The sequence below is a fragment of the Phaethon aethereus genome (genome assembly GCF_964289735.1).
Source record: "Phaethon aethereus genome assembly, chromosome: 5".
NCBI classification, from domain to species: Eukaryota; Metazoa; Chordata; class Aves; order Phaethontiformes; family Phaethontidae; genus Phaethon; species Phaethon aethereus.
Genome location: NC_138579.1, coordinates 58,260,547 through 58,280,847, shown reverse-complemented (window position 1 = coordinate 58,280,847; position 20,301 = coordinate 58,260,547). Strand labels below are relative to the sequence as shown.

Genomic DNA, 20,301 nt, shown 5'->3' with positions numbered 1-20,301 from the left:
ACTTTATGCAATACTCTTCACACATTATTTAGGTTAGTTTCAGACAAAAATAGTCTTCTTACCACTGAAGCAAAACATTAAGTTAATTTGTTTAGGATGTTATCCAAAAAACCACTTAGACGATGTAATTTGAAGTATGCCCTAATACTGCTTCCTTACCAATAATTACCAGTCTTCACCCAGATATACAGCTTGCCCTTTCATAATGTGGCTTTCTACTGAAGTGATACCAATATGTATTTCTAATGCAAATCAGACTCATTAAACGTTTCTTCAGAATATATTCAACCTGAGTTTTAAAATCCAGTTTCTGAGTTACGATCTTTACATCATTATCAATGATTTTTTTTCACTGACTTCAGTATATCCACAGTTTTACTTAGATCTTGAACATGTAGTTGATACTGTCAAATGTTAAAAAAATTAAGAAAGTATATAAAATATAGTTTATTTCTGCTTTTATTGAAAACTGGTGGGTATGTGTGTATATCTCCAATTTTCACATCATAGCATTTGCCTTGTGGATTTAAAGGATTATCAAGATAGTGGGTATCAGCCTGCAGTAACATATTTGTGAATGGTCTTTTGTTTTTTGGCTCAAATCTGATTAGCCACAAAGAAGGAAAGAAATTAAAAAATGTAACAGGAATTGACAGAATAACAACTTTATTATACACATTTGTATTTTACAAAAGGTTTTAATAATACAGTGCTGTGCAACTGTAGCATACAAGTAAAATTATAGCAGTACTTAATTGCTTGAGTGGTTTACCTCTCCTTTAAGAGACTTTTGAGCATTGGTATCAAATTGACCAACTTACTTTGGTTTCTAGCCAGGGATGAACTCATTATACAATCACTTCTACAAAGTGAAGTGAATGTGAATTTCATGGAATGTTTCTCAGCTCATGAAAAGCCATTTCTTAAATTGCACTGCTGCATGCATGCACATCACCATTTTAAGGTCTTTTCTTTAAACAGTTGATAACAGTTTTAATATATATCTAGCTTTGCATGTGTTCTTCTTCCATACTTTTTCTTTCTTAATGCATACCTCTTTCAAAGATTAGCATAAGTTATGAAGGATCTGTGATGAACATCCACAAGCACTTCAAAGCTCAAGTACCCTTTCTCACTACTCAAAAAGTGTTCAGAAACAGAGGAAACAACTATGAGATTCAGATCCTACTTGAAAACCAGTACCTAAAGGAGAAAAAAATATTAACAAACCCTTCAAGATACAATTATTACAGTATCAACAAAAACAAAGAAGCCACCAGTCTGGAAGTGCAGTGCTGAAACAGCTGTCAAATAGATTGAGCTTATAGAGGAACCCAGTGTCATCCAGGAAATAGAGCAGAATTTCAGACAATGAGGCCAAGTGTATCACATGGCAAATTAAGTCTACTTGGCCAAATAAATTTACCTTTTATTTGTTCTTCTAATTAATTAGGATATTTCTCTGAAGGGAAAATAAAAATTCTTTGGGCATTTAAAAAAAAAAAAAAAAGGACTTAATGAAGTTGAGCAGAGAAGTTGAAGCTATGTCAGATCTGCCCTATGTTCAACCTTAGCTATCAGAATGATCATCATTATCCTGTTTTACCTTTCAAAACAACTCTGAAGATTAGAAAACACATGCATGGTTTACATCCCTTAACAGTTGATTGCAAAAGGGTCTGGAAGACACTCTGGAGTAAAAAGGATGGCATTTCCTATTCACGTTCATGGGAATAATAGGTCTTAGTAAACCACATTCTTGTAGAAAAGTCTCCAGAACATTGTCATGGACTTCCTGCTTGTGATATACATGCTTGAAATGATCTAATCCAGCTCATTCAAGAACCCAGGCAGATTGCTAGCAGAAACGTCTGATACCTGATATATTATATTTCTGGGGAGGACAGCATACCTCCTTCTGATTTCAAGTCATCCAAGGACAACTTCTAGCCAAGCATCTGTTGTAACAACCTGGAAGAACAGGTAATTAGAACACCACACTAATAATAATGTTGCTCAGATTCAGCCACACAAAGTCTAGACTTCAAAAAAAGGTCAAAACGTCACTAAACAACCTGTAGAAGAATAAGCTATTTCCTACAACTTCTGCTGCTTCTGGTACAGTGTTCCAACTCACACCCCTTTGTGGTGTGTAATGCTCCTTTGGAATGGATGCTAAAGAATCTCTCTCTTTATAATTGCTTTATTCTCCCTGGAAACACAGAAGCCAAGAAAATTGCCTAAGAAATAAGGAGGAGGTGAAAGCACAGACTGCTGTCCCTGCTGCGTCAAGTGAGGCTTACAGGATTGTTCTAGATGACATATGACCCTCAATAATTGGAGTGTCAAACTTCTGGCAAAATCTTTGGGCAGTAATCTGATAAAGGTCACCAGATGGTCAAAGATCTTGTGAATATAGTTTGAGAAGCACACAAGGTAGTTCCAAATGTGGAATTGAAGTGAGGCTAAAGAGTCCAGTCTTTTATGGGGCACAAGTAACTCAGGAGTTCTTAGAAAAGTAGCCTTGGAAAGTACTTAAAAGGCACTGAAGGGAGGTGAAGATCTAGACCACAAGGAGATCTTTTCCTGAAGAACATGATACTATGGCAATAGCCTGTGTTAGGGCTCTTTGGAAAACAGGTAGTGTGATGCTGCAGGTCTGACAAGCTTCTCCAATTGCCACAGTGGTCATGGAGCTGACCACCTACTAAGATCTTGCTCAGGAATCAGAGGGTCCCAGGTATGGTTTCGCCTTTGTCTGGAGTACAGCTCTTTCCCATCTTGACTGAAACAGGGTGTTCAAAAGCAATTTGTTAGTTGTGTTGATAGGATAAGCTATTTTGATGCTACTTGGTCCTGAAGAACCCACAAACCTAATTAGCAAATACTCTTGAAGCTAGTGCTAATGATCTCAGTGGGCAAAAAGACAAGTGTTCCCAGGACTATGGGCTATCAAAGGAATGGGAATGATTATCTGAGATTAAGAAACAATTACCAAGATCAAATGCCAAGATCTCAAAAGCCCAAAGCAGTACCTAAACAAAGTAGAATAAAATACCAGCAGTAGCTAAAACTCTCTTGGCTGAAAAAAAAAAAAAAAAAGAAAAAAAAAGAAAAAGTTTCAAAGTTGGGAGTCAGCTTTCCACACACCACAGGTACTGTATGAAATGAGGAATCATTTTGATACAGTAGACATTTACGAGCAATTGAGTAGAAAGAGGATTGTGCTTATTGTCACATTGACATTATGCAGAGGGTTGGTACTTGTCCATGCTCCAGCTGCTATCAGTAAGATTATCTGACCTACACAGTGCTAGGTACAGATACGCTTTCAGTGTGAACGTAAACATAGATCAGCTCATAAAGAGAGTATTGAATCCTTGCCTAATTCAAACAAAGTATGTTTAGCTTACTATTAAACATCAAGGAAGCTTTTTAAGAAAGCTAGCCCTTAGAGAGTCCCATAGCCTCTCTATGTGGACAAAAGGAAAACAGAGAGCAAAAAAGGAGAAAGAAGTTGGGGAAGGAGGAAAAACACATGACAGATTTTGTATCAGAAGAAACAGCTTTGGACTCTTGGAACATATTTTTGCATTCCGTGTCTAAAAAATTTACATTTGCATTTGTGAACTATGTTCAGTGATTAAGTAATTAACAATACATGGAAAGTATCTGATTCTATTGGTTAAGGCTCATGCAATTTAAATTTCTGCAAGTCATTTTGTCATTTAAGACTAACTTTCCAAGTAACTGGGAAAGCATGGCCTGACTTCACAAACGTCTTCTAAAACACCATGTCCATTTATAAAAATAGTTTATCTATGTTTCAGATTAACACAAACAGAAAACAAATGTACTTGTGCATACTGCTCTGGCAACTGGAATCTTGTTACCTTATATATAGTAAAATAAACTATTATATACTTATTTCATTTATGTCTCAAGTCAATGTACTCCTCTACCTGCTATAAAAACAAAGGCTTTTAGCTAGACCTCTCAGAAGCATGATCCTGTTTATAGATCATTATTGCCTAAAGCCTCAGTATAAAAAATATACACTAAAGCAGCACTCCTGCCTATCCTCTCTAAGGCTCTGTTATTTTGCTGAGCAGTGTACAGGATTGGGCCTCTCAACTCAAAACCTGAAATTTCCTTAGTTATTTTAATTTACATGCCAGATTAATATATTTTACAGCAATTCAACATTTTTCTATTCAGAAATACGTTAATTGCACCATTAGATTTGGTACAGACCTATTTGTGTAGGAGACCTGGCTGGGGAGGTAATTGAATAGGATACATCCCAGGGATTTCAGTTAACACCGTTAACTTCCCACATACATTTTAACAAGTCTTAAACTATGAAGTATATACCTTGAGTCTGGAGAATAGTTATCTTTTTTTTCCCTAATATCAGAAAGCATTGAAAGTTTAACTAAACATTTCCTTAAAACTGGAATGCTGCTTTCCTTCTTCCCTCCATTCCTTTCAGAACTTGCATGAAAAATGCACCAATTGTGGGAAGGGGACAGGTTAATAAATAAAAGCAAAACTAAACTTAGGTGTAAAGGATAGACTCCTCACTTTCAGCATTAAAGAAAGCAAACATGCTAAGTATGTAATATTTTAACAAATAGGGCTATTCAAGTAACTTCACTGTAAATAATCAAGGCCAAAACTGAAGAACATAAAATCTTGTTGAAATCCAACCTTTAACAACACTACCTGACACCTGATGTCGACTTTTTAATATAAAAGCGCCTCAGAATTAACAGCAGCCATTTGAATACATGATGTAAGCAACTTCAGTTAAAGTACATCACTCAGCTTCTCTGGTATTTGCCTAACCCCCGGTATATAGGTTTTTTGTAATTTTTATATCTAATATAATGAAAACAGTACATGGTGTTTTAAATCCCAAAGGTTGCATGTGTGTAGGAGACCTACATTTAGGAAACTACTATATTGCAATAAGCCTTACAATAATTAAGTACTAAAAAACAAAGTGGCCAGGAATCATAAACTTTCAAACCATGATCAAGCACACACTCGTACTAAGCAGTAATTATTATGAACTATAGAGTCTTTGTAATGAGCAGCAGTCACAGAGAAACTGATTACAAATCAGCAAATCTTACAAATTAGCAAGTAAGTAAACAATAATAAAGGGTAATACAGGCACATGTTCACTTCATTTACTAATTGTACTGTTTATTTACTATGCTTTTTTCTCTAGCAATATATTGGCATAATATTCACATTTAATAAACATTCTAATTCTAGTAAAGATGACATTTTAAATATAGCAATACAAGTAATCAAGTAAATGTAACACTGCGGTTTGTTGTAGATCAGCACTAGTGAATACTCTATCAGTGGAATTTATTATGTGATATCCATTCCTCTTGAAAAAAATTATTTTAATGCCAAGTAAATAAGCCCCCCTGTAACTCAGTTAATGGTCAATGCTATGCTGATAGTTATAATAAAATAAGATACATGTGTTTCATGTAACTTGCAACTGATGTAACACTTTTTCCAAATGTAATTAAAATTCCATCAAGGTCGAACTAGACAGATTTTCAGGTCTTAAAAAACCCTTAAGATTTTTTTCCATGCTTCCATAAACTCTTACATAGTTTAAACAATCACAACAGGAATCATTATAGAATGTTATAAATTAAATTGCAAGTACATGATAAATAAGAAATCAGTTAATGATGCAAACTTAAACGTAGTTCTTCACTGATACAGTGTTTTGAGTGATATATTAAGCATCAGTCATTGCTACCTAGTTATTACTAATTGAGCATAAGTGCAAAAATACCATAATGTAAACTTCTTGGGTTTCATTAATCAGGTCTGGTAAAAACCTAGTGCTGTGTCCAGTTTGCTATCTTTCAAGGTCCTTTCCTCTCAGGTAGTTGTTAATTCAAACACAAAAACTCCAAAGCAATGAAAGAACCCTTCTAAAATGTGCTGCTTTTGTTTTTGCAGGTCCATTATTATTTTTTCATTGCAAGAAAGATCCATCAAGTGCACACGGCTGATTGTTTCTACATCATTACTTTGTACCCCTGTATGCTGGACACATTTTAGCTACAAATAAGCAAATAAAGTTCAATCAACTGAAGTTATTACACTTGCATTATTTAGATTCAGAATTTGTAAAATTTCCATAGCACACCCTCATTTTTGTTTACATAGTCAATTCAGAGATGTTGTTAAAAATAGAGGAGAGAGTCTTTTTATGAGGGACTAGGCTTTGCTGCTCGGGTAAAGCCCACAGATATTAGCAGTACTTTCTAAAAGCTCCTATTTATTCTTACACATAAAGTATATCACCTAACAAAAATGAATATCTTCGAAATACTTTACATCCAACTGTTCTTCTTCCTCTTATTGTAACATCATGCCTAAAGGTAATAAGCACTAATTTTGAGCGCAGGAATAGACGAGTTAAATGATCAAGCAGCTAACCTATTACTCTGTTTTGTGAAACTGCTGTCTGCTTTACCCACATTTATTTGCCTTTGACAACTAAATACAATCCCTCAATGTTTGTAAATAATCATGATGTATCATTAAACCACACAGAGCAGACAAAAGCAGCAAACTCATCAGAGTTACAAAAGCATTTCAAGCCTTTAGTTGCTGTGCAGTTTCTGACGCAGTAGATTCAGGCTCTGAGTTGTCTTAAGCCCAAAGCATGCAATGGGTTCTGCTTTCAATAAACTGTGAATGGTGAAAGGGAGCGGGAGCTTCAGCTAAGATGCTACGAGCAGGCTGAGAAATTACTGCAATTCTACACGGTATTGATTATGACTGCTAAACAGTCTTAATTGTACGTATTGATTATGAATACTAAACAGTCCTATTGCATTACATGAGGAAGAAAGGTAACTTTTAGCTAAATAAGTAGACTTAAAAAGGAAAGACTACTGAGACAAGTTGTTTGAAATTGGAATGCTTTCACTGCGTGTCATGACTTCCTGGACAACACGGAAGCCTCAGGTTATGTATGATGAACAACTTGGTCTTAACAATTAATAAAAATAAAATTAACCTACGAAACAGGTTTTAGAGGACAGACATAAAACACATAAATTTATCATTTTAAAACCAGATGATTTTTGTCTCCTACACAATTCATTCCTGTTTGCTTTTTCACTCCAATGATTTCCTTCTGTGGTAAGAATGACACAATACTTCCACATTAATGAGCTAATTTGCTTAATGGCATAATTTTACTATTTTTTTTAATCTCATGTTGACTCTCCGGAGAAATAGTTACTAAGTCACAATTACAGGATTCTGTTACATTTGTTGTCTTTGGGGACGGGGACGGGGGGATGGGGTGGGCGGGGGGGAGTTGTTGCATTTACATGTTTTGTTCTGGAGATTTACTTACTTGGACTGTCTTAGTAGACCATCATCACTTTGCATGCTAAAACTAAACTAATCTCCAAACATTTTAGAAGTTATGATAATCTTTGAATGCTTACTATTCCAGAAAATAAGCATTTTTTTGTATTCAACGTGAGATATTGTACATATTTTCTGTCAAAGCACTATTTTCAAACATCTGCAGCCTGACACTTCAAGTCAAAGGTTTCATTTTTATTTAATTATGAACAAAACAAATAGTGAATATGTTAATACTTTTTTCTTTCTAGGCCCAAGCTTTTACAATACATATATTTATAAAATACATAAGAAAGCATTAAGTGTGATGAAGTTCTGAATACATTAAGGCCTGTAAGGGTTTCACACACATAACTGAATGAAACAATACAGCCAAACAAAATAGGCCAGACCCTGAAGAGATATAACTCAGCACAATTTCTTTACTGGGTTATTTTATGCCTGCTGACAATATAATGTAATTTTAGCAATTTAACAGAATTTAAATGAATGTTAATTAACAAGGACCTGTCTTAATGATTTAAGGTCAATGAAATGGGTATCTGAAGATGTGGAAATGAGAGAAGCTGACTGAATGATTCAGCTCATTTTTTTTCCCCCTCTCCCTCCCAATAAATGACGTGACTTGGACAGATTTTGATCTTTTTCAGAATATATTTATGCATCTGATGCTCATATGTTAACTCAGACTCCTCTGAAAATTCAAACCAGCTCCCTCGTTAGCTTTACTCTTTAGCAGTATTAATAAGCAGAGTCCATAAAATGCCTGTATTTCAATTCAAGACAGAAATTTCAATTAGCAAGTTAAGGACTGAATTGCCATAGAAATATTAGTATGTATTCTTAAGTTTAATGCTATTTTCACTGAAGTTGTAGTTTTTATAATAAAACATAATTCATAAATTAAGTAAAAAAATTAATAAATAAACTTTTTATAGAGAGATGCTACATACAAAGAAAGATGCCTATTTTCTATTTTATTATTAATCTTCAGTTTTCCTTATGCCATAGGATGACAAATTGCACTTGAATTAGCTCTGAAAAAGCTTTGAAATCAGCTTTGAAAAAGTGAAATCTGGCAAAGATTTCATATTTGACAAATTCCTGTGCTTTTTTCCAAAAAATTAAACTATCCTCCAAATAAGCTCATGTGAAAAAATCAGTACCATATGTAATTATACAGTTCTTCTAATGTCTTAAAGCCTGACTTTTGACAGCTATTTGTTGAACTTGATAGCCCATTATCTTTATTTTTATTAGGAAATAAGCACCCAAATACATGGTACCTTGGGGAAGAAATTCAGCCAAAGACATAGTCATTTACTTAAATGGGTAATTTCTGAATGACTTCTCAAATGTTTTTTATACAATATATAATGTATAAATTAAAAAAATGATATTTTAAAAAGTTATGTAGTTCCATTAAAACTTTCCATAAAGCTAATATGGAGTGTTGGACTATTAATGTTATTTGAAGGAATATGCAGATTATACATGCCCAACTATTGAAATCACATCAGCACCAAGGGATTCTGCTTGTAAAACATTAAAAATCATTGTCTGTTGACAATTTCACCTTTAAAGTGAGAGCTAGGGTATGATCAAAATAAATGATCATCTGTAGAGGCGCACATCATTACATGTTTATCTGGAGATGCACGTGTTGGGTCATTTCATGAGGAGGGTGATTGCTTATTTAAAATACGCAGCAGTAGAAGCATCTGGATACAGTACCAGAAGCCAGCATGCTGCTGCTGCTTCTCTTCAAAAATATGGGAAACCAGAAAAAACTTAAGAGACCAGATAAATATTTGTGTCCTTCTAGGTTCTAAAGAGTTAGTGCTTAATTAGGTTGACACAATATTTATGCTAATCAGTGACTATTCCTCAAAGTTTGTCGCTGCTGAGCTACAGCTTGGATCATCACACCGATGCTTTCCTTCACCAGAAATGGGAAATCTCATCTAACAATGGTGTATCATAGCAGCTCCATCTTTCTAGTGCTCTCACCTATGCTTTTTAAATTGACAAGTGCTATATCCACTAGAGACACCTTACCATACAAGGAACAACTTTTTTCCACTATCCTTTCCAATTTTCTTTGCCACACGGCTGTTTTTGACAAATTAAACTAAAAGAACTTGGTCTTTGCTGCCACATGACAAAGATCAAAACGTTGTGACTTACCTTTGAAACTGACTGCTTTGCTTAACGTGGAATGCAACTGCATCTCGCTCTCCCATCCTTAGACATGACAAATACAGTAATACCACCTTATTGCAGGTATAGTGACATCATGCATAATGAATACAATTGCACAAGAAGCCTCTTTTTACCTGTATTTTTTTTCTTCCCTTAGTAACTACATCTTGGTATCCTTCAGTTGCTTGTTTCTATTATGTCTTGTTGCCTGTGAACCACCGCAGATCTCTCTAGGCGTTTAGCACATAAGACATAGGAATATCTTGGCAGTTGATTCTCGTAGCCTGCTTTTAAAGGATAGCACATTACACACAGATAAATTTGAGATCACCCAGGCAGCTCTAATTGCTAGCTGCAGCATGTTTTTCTACTGTTTACCAAACAGAGCAGCCAGTGTTTGCCACAAGACAAACTTAGAAAGATACCACATAATGCTGGTGTTCCTCCAAACATTCATTCAAATTTGGTTAGGTCTTTTGATTTCCCTAAGCACACCACACTTGTATGGGTTTTCTGGAGGTGTAATATTTCTTTTGTTTGTTGGGGTTTTTCTTGCTAACTGATTATACCTGTAATGATTCATTTATTTATTCAAGCATCTGATGTAAAACTGATTACAAAATTGAGGTACACACAGACAGTTACTTCCTGCACCATTTTAACTGTCTTTATATTAATTTATGAATTAATTTCTCAAACTGTAATATTCAAAGAAAAAGATAATGAGAAACATGGTATTCAGTCATGAACTTCCTCATGGATATGAATGCAAGAAAGGCAACAAATGCAGTAACTTATTAACACAGACCTCCAACACAAGAGATGTTCTCTGTTGCCACCTATTTTTTTATACACACTGTACACCAGTAGTCAGTAGTAGAATATTGTTCCCTAAACAAGGCATCAATTTACCCATTCTTCAATTATACACAAGAATTTCTACGCAAATGATGACAGATTACGATTAGAAAGCCAAGCTATTTAAACCACATAGCTGGTTTACGTTTCTTTTGTTTCCAATTTCAAAGGATACTTTGTTTAAGGAACTTGATTACATCTAAATCCATTATTAAAAATTAATCTCAAATGCAACAGGTGCATTTTGGCTAAGATGAAGTTCAGTCCTTGAAAAAGCTATCAACCGTATCTGAGATAATTGTGTCACAGAAATACACAAAAAGGAGAATCTAGGAAGCACTGATGTATCTAATAATTTCCTGAAATATTACCCTGTGAAAGTTTCTAAATTGGGCACCATATTGTTAATCTCTTTCCTCACGTAAGAAGAGCAAGGATTACAGTCAGGGCACAATTACATACAAAAATAATTAGATCTAATTATTATTACTTTGATGAATATGGTGTGAAAAGCTTGAAGAGAAACTTTACAGAGGACGTCCTAAGAATTTGATTAACCTTTCCATGCTGATACAAAGAAAGCACAAAATGGTTTTCTGAAGCGAAGACCTGAGTAACTGTGTCCAAAGTTATTAAACAGATGCAGAAGTTGTCCACATGGTAAGAAACTGTTCAGAATCACAAGACTGTATTAGAAAGGAAGAATCAAATGTTTGTATTTGATGTGTCTGAAGAACAGGAGACAACAAAGGTACTTAGAGGTGAAAACCACAGCAATTTTGAACAGCATTGATCCCTGCGCATACCAAGATTACAGGGCACACAACAGCCAGGGCATTAACAAAAACAATTGGGCAGTGCAAACAAAAGGGAGTGATTAAAACTTAGAAATATTCAAGTGGATGTGGTAAGATTTAGACATGTTCTGGATGTGTGAGTCAAAGAGGAGAAACAGGCCAAAAAAGATGCCAAGATTACAGCTTTAAGTGAAAGACAGTCATGGCTATACTCTCTGTTCTTTCTAGTTACTCTGTTTTGGAATGGAGAACAGAAAATGAAAACAGTATCTTAGTGTTTTGAAATATTATAGCCCAATTTCCATTCAGAAACTTACCAAATAGCAACTGAAGACATTTACTTGTACATATCAATAGCCACTGTTAGACAGATGCAGATATTATATCATAAGGTACCTTAAGAATCAACCAAAATCAGTACACTATCTATTTTCTTTTGTTAGTGAAATTGGAAGATGACAAAAAAATATTGCATTACCCTGAAATTAATTTCTTCATTCCAATTTAAACAAAACACTTTCTATTTTTCCACATTTATTCAAGGAATATTGACCTACCAGTAGTAAATGAAAAGTTGTTTCTTTATTCTTAAAACTGTTCTGTCACAAGAGAAATTTTAGTTAATGGTCTTCTAATTTATGGTAGATGCTATCCTACTCAAAACTTCACTGTAAGTTTTCCTTATACTGAAATTGTTGATCATTAGACTGTAAACTCCTCAGGACAGGGGCCTATTCATAGTCATATCCTTTTACAAAGAAATATGCTAGGAAGACTCTTGTTAGGCAACAGGGATGCTACTAGGAAACAACTATATTCCCATTACATTTTGGAATGAATTGTGTATACATTTCTTCAGGGTGTTTTTGCACAGACATACCACTGAAATAAAAGCTAATTGTTTCATGATAAATGATCTGAAAACAAATAAATAGTAAGGTGGTGAAGTATGCTGTCAATACTAAGTTACTGAGGGTAGTAAAAACAGAGCTGGCTGAGGGAATCTGCATCCAGCCTCGCAATCCTCAGTGTATAGGCAGGTGAAATTTGATGTAGATAACCAAAGTGTAAACCCAGAAAAAAAATCCTATCCTTACCTATAAAGCTACTTAGCAGATGTAGATGTTAACAGTGAGAAAATAGATCCTGGCATCTCTATAGTTAATGCTATGAAAACAATTTTCAATGTTTATTCAATGTTCAACAGAACAACATTCAACAATGCTCGGTTTGTCTGCTTTCTTAACAAAGAAAACAAATAAATGACAGGAATTACAAGGAAGGAACTGGATAATGACATGAAAACCATTATTTTGACTGCTCTTGTGTCTTGAATACTGTGTGTAACTCCTGGACTTCCCATCTCCAAAAGCACACAAAATTAAAAAAAAAAAAAAAGCGCGCTTAATAGTAATGAGGAAAAAAATCAAATAGATTAGAACTCTTCAGCTTGGAAAAGACAAGACTGAGGAAAGTTATAAAATCATGGGTTGAAGAGAGAAGGTGACTAGAGAGCAACTGTTCATTGTTTCTATGAAAACAAGAAGAAAAGCAGCTAAGACAGATCAGAAACTAAAAAAAAACCCACAAAACTTTTCACACAATGCATCATCAAGTGGCATTGAGCAAGGACATCTTCCTGTAGTACACTGCAGATGCCAAAAGTCTATGTGGACTTAAGAAAAAAAACCTGAGCAAATCTGTGGAACAAAAATTTACTGAGAACTGTTAAAAATAAGACACCACTTCTGATTCAGAAAGTGCTAAAGCCACAGATGATTCCATTTGGGGTATTAAGGGGTCACGTGATGTCCTCTCTCTACTCTTCCTTCGGCACTTTCTAGTGTCTACTGCTACGGACATATACACTCAAATATAATATTTTAATGAAGACTACACTACCTAATTATTTCTGAAATGCATTTATTTATAGCTGAATCCAATGGAATAAAAAACCAAAGGATATACATAATAGCAAGATACATCTCAGCCTTGAAAACATTTACATATAGACTTGATTGTGGTCCAATTGATGTCAATAACATATGAATAATAGTAAATGTTTCACATTTTCTCTTTTGAAAATTTTTCAACAAGGATTCTGTACCATCATATTGGTACTAAGTGTACCAAGGCAGGACAGAATTTCTTTTTTGGGGAAGAGCATAGGAGTATTTCTAACAGAGGAAATACTGTTAGAATAACAGAGGAAGGTGTACAACGGTATTAAAGTTCCACCAATTTGATCTGCCTTTTGAGAACCAAATCATTACTTATTTCCATCTTCTTATGTACAGGATTTAGTTTATTTGTCACTGCACATTTTCTTTTGTGTCAGTAATCATGCTGAACGATTTCTGCATATTGTCAACTTTTAGGCCCGTATGCTGCAGCTGCACCACAGCTTTCCCCAAAGTAACTGCTACTCAGTGCTATTCAAATGTAGCAAATCCCATGCAACAGCACCAAGTCAGAATTCCAGAATTCCTTGTTTCAATAAGCAAGCAAACAGTGCAATCGCAGACTTACCTGATCTGATTTCTAAACCAATTTAAGTAGTACAATATTATGTGGAAACATGGCTCAAAGGACATTTATTTTAAGTAACGAGGTAAAGATGCACAGAGTTATAGTCATGATTTTGGAAGTGCTAAGCAGTTATTCTTCCAGAAACAAACAAACAGGGTGAATAAGCAAAGGCATTGCTCAAAATCCCATTAGCTGCCTATTTTCACTTACTGCAGTCTAAACACTTCTAACAGCCTGGTCCACAATGATTATTTTGATCTATTCCAAACGGATTAGCTGTGCAAATAATCAAACCTGGTCGAGCAATGCGGTCTAGTCTGTAACTTAGTTAACAAAGACTGAAAAAAGCGTAGAAAAATACTCTAATCAATACTTACTTTTCAGGTGTTTTAAAAAAAAGAGAGGGATGGTCCTTAAAGGGAAAATACTTCGATACTCTTTGCGTGCTTTAAAGTCCATACTAGCAACTTCTCCGTGGTATCTCAAAACAAAAAGACAAGGCAAAAAATGAAGTTAAACCAGCTCAGTCTTTCTGTCCCCCAATCGCTTCACCAGATATCCCTTCCCGCAGCTGCGGAGCGGTGGCGAGGGCGGTGCGCGGCCGCCCGGGCTCGCAGTGGCCCGCCGCTCCCCCGTGGGGGCGGCTGACGGTCGCGCGGGATATGCCTTTTTTTTTTTTTAAGTATCTGTTTAATACACACGGGGAGCGTAGGTCCTCGGGCGTTGCGGGATTCTTCCGCTGGCTGCGGCGTGATCGGGAACGCCGCGCCGGAGCCCCGCCCGTCACCTCAGGGGAGGCAGTCGCCGAGGCACGGGGCGGCGGGAAGGAGCCGGCGGCTCGCGCCGGGCGTGGAGCTCGAGCGCGCCTCCCCGCCCCCGCTACCGTGCGGCCGTTAGCGCGTGGCAGTTAGCGCGCAACTCCTCCCGCGGCGCGTGCCGCCGCAGGGGCTTCCGCGCGCGCCGTGTGCAGCGGCGTGAGGGAAGGCGGGCTGGAGCGGCGGCCACGGGCTGTTCCGCGCCTCACGCCCACCCCCGCCGGGGCTTCGCCAGCGGCCGCTGCCGCCGGTGAGCGCTGGGAGGCGACAGCGAGTCCCTGCCGCTGTGTCCGTTCGGGGAAAGCGCACGAGCGAGCGAGACTTTTACCTTTTCTCTCTTTTCCCGTCTTTACCCACCATGCTGCGGACGCCGCTGCTCGCGGAGGAGAAGCGGCGGAGGGTCAGTCCGGCGCCTTTCTCCTGAGGAGATGAGGGAGGCGCGGCCGCGCCGGAGCTAGCGCGACCCGCGCCTCTCCTCCGTCCTCCCGCGTCCCCGACCACCATGAGGGAAGAGAGAGAAGCCGCCGCCGCGGCCGCCTCCCACCACGGACCCAGCAAACCCCCGCAGCACTGCCAGCAGCCGGACGGCGGCGGGGCGGCCGCCCCCCTGGCTCTCTCCGGCGGCAGCAGCCCGGAGAGCCTGCGGAACGGCTACGTGAAAAGCTGCGCGACCCCCCTGAGGCAAGACCCCCCGAAGAGCTTCCTCTCCCTGCTGCTGTTCCCTACCGCCGCCGCCGCCTCCTCCTGCCGGGCTCTGCTCAGCCTGGGCGCCCTGGCCGCCGTTGTCCTCTCGCTCCTGGCCTTTCACGGCCGGGGCAGCGCCGGGGGCCAGCAGGACGGCAGCAGCTGGCGGAGCCCCCGGCCGCTGCACGCCTTGCTGTGCTTGTCCCGCTGCCTCAGCCCTCTCTTCAGCATTGCCTGTGCCTTCTTCTTCCTCACCTGCCACCTGGCCGGCGGCAGGCGCGGGGAGCACGGCGGCGGCACGACCCGCTGGTGGCTGCTGGCGCTTCCCGTGTGCTGCTACTCGGGGGACTTCGTGGCGTTGCAGTGGCTGCTGCCGGCGGATGGGCACGAAGAGGAGCCCCAGCCATCCGCCGAGCCGCAGATGGTCCTAGGCAGGTTCCTGACCGTGCTGGGTTCCGTGGCAGCGCTGACCCTGCTGCAGAGTTCCCTGAAGTTGCGCCAGAGCCTCCTTGTCTTGGTCTTTTCCAGCCTGGTGTGGCTGGTGTCTCTCACCAGCCTTCACTCGCTCCCCTCAGCCCTCAGACCGCTGCTGGCCGGCTCGGTCGGGGTGGCAGGCGGCCTCCTGGCACTCTGTGGCGGGCAGCACGGCATCTTTGCGGCTCAGAGCCGAGGAGCGCACCACCAGCATCATCACTACCCACGGCTCCCCAGCGTGGAGGAAAAAGTGCCTGTGATCAAACCCAGGAGGAGATCTAGCTGCGTGTCCTTAGGGGAAACTTCGGCCAGCTACTATGGCAGCTGCAAAATGTTTAGGAGACCCTCGTTGCCTTGCATTTCCAGAGAGCAGGTAGGTTTCTCCGATCCTGGAGGGAGAAACTTTCTGAGGAATGAGCGCCGCTCGCTTTTCCTAACTGCTGTATATGTCTGTGCTGGATGTCTGCTGTCAATCTCCTGTTAGAGGAATGGAGGAAAATGTTAGTCCTTTAGCGGGTTTCTCAACGCGGTTCTGCAGAACCGATGTAACCCTTTTTGTCTGTTAGAGAAGCTAAATCGTACTAATGTATTTGCTATAGGACAGAAGGCTCGCTCGCTTTTCGTACGATCTTAAACGTTCAAAGGTAGTTCTTATTGATTAAAACAAAACCCCAAACCAAACGTCTTCAGCTATCGGGTACCTTGTTATTTTGGTTGTTTCCTGTCCAAAGCCCACCACCACCTCCGCTTCTGGCAGACTTTACGAGAGAAAGAAACCACAGCTTTCTAGCTGCTCGGCACTTCAGGCTCTTCCTGCTTTCTGTCGACAAAATGATTGCGAAGTGCTAAAGAAAAATCAGGTTTTGAGGGATATTATTTATCAAATGTTGACGCTACTTGAGTGGCAGCTGTCCTTGCAGATTATTGTCTCCTGTTTCTCCCTCTCACCCTCTCTTCCTTGCTTCACATAAGTTAACATTAGGTTTGGGTTGATGGGATTTAAGGAACTTCTTTTTGCTGAAGAGAGAGCTGTTCAGTAGAGTCTGGAGGGATGCCCGAAACGCTCAGTTTTCTTGAATGGATCTCTGTTGGGTTTTACCTCCCGGAAAACTTTTCAATGAGTCTTGTTTTTTGTAGTGCACCCGCCGCCTCCCCCCCCGTGTGTGTGTGGGGGGGTACTGTTTGTATTTGGGAACTTGCACGTGAACTGCAGGAACATGGAGTTGTGGTGCCGGTGGAACTGGCCTGAGGCTCCTGCAAGCGGATTATCAGCCCGTTATAGGAGAGAGAATAAGGGGAGTGTATTTAATAAACGTGCAAGTGAACAGTTTCTGGGAAGTGATTGTCGCTGCAGAATCCCTCATCTACTACTGTTGCGGCTGAAATTCATGGATAGTAAATGAAATTTTCTCATTTTACTTTGACATGTATTCCTTAATGCACTTCATGTAAATGACTATGAAATAGGTCTGAGGAAATACGAGGTGAATCTGAAACGGTGGAGTAGTTTTCAAGCATTTCTTAGCTTGCATTTGCACAAGAGAATAATACAGCAGTAATTGTTTTTGCGTACAAGGTTAAAATGCAAGTATGCTGTAACAGGCTTCAGAAATAACTCATTCAATAAGTTTCCAATTATCGAATGCATACTGTGAAAGAAGCATTAAAATAATGTACTAGCAGTTAAGATATGTAGGGAATATTGTATGATACACTTTCTCTGTTCCCTTCTGGATAGTAAATGCTCTCTTTTTTTTCTGTCACATTTGTCTGCAGTACAGAAAACTCAGAAAATGTGATAACATCTTTCATTAACCTTTCTAGATGATAGGAGATATTTTTCTCATGTAAGTTACTAAATGCTTCCTGTGATACTCGGCTCACTTCCTAAAAGCGGATGCATATTTCAAGTTAAGGCATTTATTATTCTTTAAGTAAGATCATAAATGTCAACCATAACTAAATAAGTAGAATTTATTGGCAGTACTTAAATCATATATGTTCATAATAAAATGTAACTGTTTGGTAGACTTCCAGAATTTGATATCTTTATTATCACTAGAAGTGAACAGAAACAACAAAGAGATCTGAAGTTCTTTATTTTCCTAATAGTCTATTATGCTTTACAAGAAATATTTGTGCTTTATTAAGCACAGTTTAAATGGCATTCATAAAATACTGCACAGCACATATCTATATGTAATTTTGTAAGGATAACACAGGTTAAATCCTCTGATCTACTGTCTGACTTAGAGAGTGATCAGACACTGCAGAGCTGATAAAACATCAATTATTTTAGAGGGAGGGAGAGAAGAAAGCCTATAATGTGTGACTTTTTGAATAAACACTACCAGGTTTTTATATTGCTTCCTTGAAACAGAAGAATGTATGCATTTAATGCTTTTCAGGAAGCATTTATTATGTGAATTTTCTTTATGGACTGGTTGCATGTTTTGCAGATCTTTATAAAATATTACAATGATTCTTTTCCAGTATTAGTATTTTAAGATAGTGAGTTTAATGGGCATTGTTAGGAAGATCAGTGGAGCACAACGAATGTGTTACAGGTCCACCGTGACAGGAATATTTTGATGAGTGAGAGCTAAGTTGCTGTTGGGATTCTGTTAGATGTATTTTGTATCCTTGTTATGAACCTCTACAAGCAGGGGCACTTAAGAACAAAAAAGGCAGATGTCGATTTTAGTTACTCTTTAAGGAAAATAGGGAGTGCTAATATTGTCCTCAAGTTTTCAGTTATTTGTTGATTTGAAATTATGCCCGACTCTGTCTAGTTAAATGCATGAGGAAATGAGTATATTGAGTTGACTGTGTTTTCAGTAATAAGCTCAAGCCAACAATTCTAAGGGGTCTGTGTGCATGAAGGGGTGGTGGAGGGAACAGGTACGTGCAACTAGTAGTGTGTGGACACTTGAATTGGATGGAGCTATCACTGTTTCCTGGGGTAGAAGTGGAAAGAGGCCCTGTGAGCATGATCCTGTAAATGCTTTCTAATTTGAGCGATCCTTATGGCAAATATTTCGATGATTGCTTTCTGTACTTAAACAGGTATGGTAACTATAATGCTGGAAGATTGATAAAATTAGATTGCCTTTATTCTTACCTTTTATATGAGTACCCATGCTTACTTTAGCCACCAACGTCTACAAATTCATGCTGTGTGTGGCTTTTCAGCAGTACATATGGCTAGCAATGTAGTTTGAGGTGGGGAGAAAGAGTCTTGAATAGATGATATCTTTAAATTTTTTTGTGAGTATACTTAAATGCCATTATCAAAATATATAAATACAGATAGAAGGAAGCAATATGACTAAAATTAAGGCTTAAAATTATGCAATGCAATGTCTTTTCTGAACTATACTAACACTTCTGCTCACTGAAATTCATATGATTTTAGCAGTAAACAGGCTTTTTGTATTCTTGCTTCAGTATTCATCTTGGACCTAGAGAGGAATTTCTTACTAGCAGTATTACTGCAGTGTTGATTGGTATTACAAATTTTGTGTAGATGATACTTTGATTGCTTGTGTTAATCAGATGCTAATCTGTTACCTGTACTGACTGCTACTGGTATCAAAGGGTTTATCTTCATTGACTGTTGCATGTTCAGTAGTTTAAATTTTTTTTTTTTTTTACTTCTCCCATGAAAGCCAGATCAGAATTGTGAATCTAAAAAGTTCTTGTCAGTATTGCAGATCTTGTAAACACTCTATGTCCTGAAAAATACTGTAGTAAAGTATTTTTTTTCTTCCCTGTAACATGATGGTAAAAATGTATATGAGAGCAAATAACTATGTGTAGGAACTCGTACACAGGGACTTCTCAGAGTCCAGAAAGGTCATATGATTTCTAAAATTCATATTTTTCCTTGAGTAAAGAATAGGCCTTCCTAATTAAATATATGGGATATATGTCCAAAACAGTCTACAGAAAGAGCTGATACTTTTCCTAGCTACCTGACTAGGTTCAAATATGTAGGAAGGCTGGGATATATCATGGATAAAGACTGCTTTCATGTTGCACTTTGTTAATTACAGGAAGAATTGTCTTGCGGTTAGGTTGTTGGATTGACCGCCACCTCTCCTCAGTTTCTGTTCCAAGCTATCTCATACCTTTGATGCATTACCTTAGGAAGGTCAGGACTCTATTTCAAGATTCTAAAATACTTATGTAACTTGAAGTGAATGTAGTTCCTTCTTTGCTTAGACCATTTATATCAGTGTCTGTTTCCTATTTGTGCAGCAAATTATACTTTGTCCATAAGTTCTTGGGGTATGAACTTCCTAGTGCAGAAGCTGTCTGTTAATATGTATTTTACAGGGTCTTAAAATTGTTAAATTCAGATACTGCTTGCACCTTAGAAACATATGAGCCTTTACCTGTTGATTGCAGCCAATAACATAAGGCGTAACTTCTTGCTATGTATTTGACAAACTAGCTCTTTGAAATTTTAAGTTTTCCCCTAATGGTTACAAGGACTGCTTACCACAAGTGCATGT

General features: G+C 38.4%; 1 protein-coding gene across 1 annotated transcript in view; it reads left to right on the top strand.

Moving 5' to 3' along the window:
* The first annotated feature begins 14,054 nt into the window (after positions 1-14,054).
* The window catches only part of PDE3B (phosphodiesterase 3B), a 93,366-nt gene continuing 87,119 nt past the window's right edge, over positions 14,055-20,301 (top strand). Inside the window, exon 1 of the mRNA XM_082000494.1 lies at positions 14,055-16,157. Coding sequence (XP_081856620.1) covers positions 15,129-16,157 — 1,029 coding nt within the window. The 5' untranslated portion in view covers positions 14,055-15,128. The remainder of the gene's footprint in view (positions 16,158-20,301) is intronic.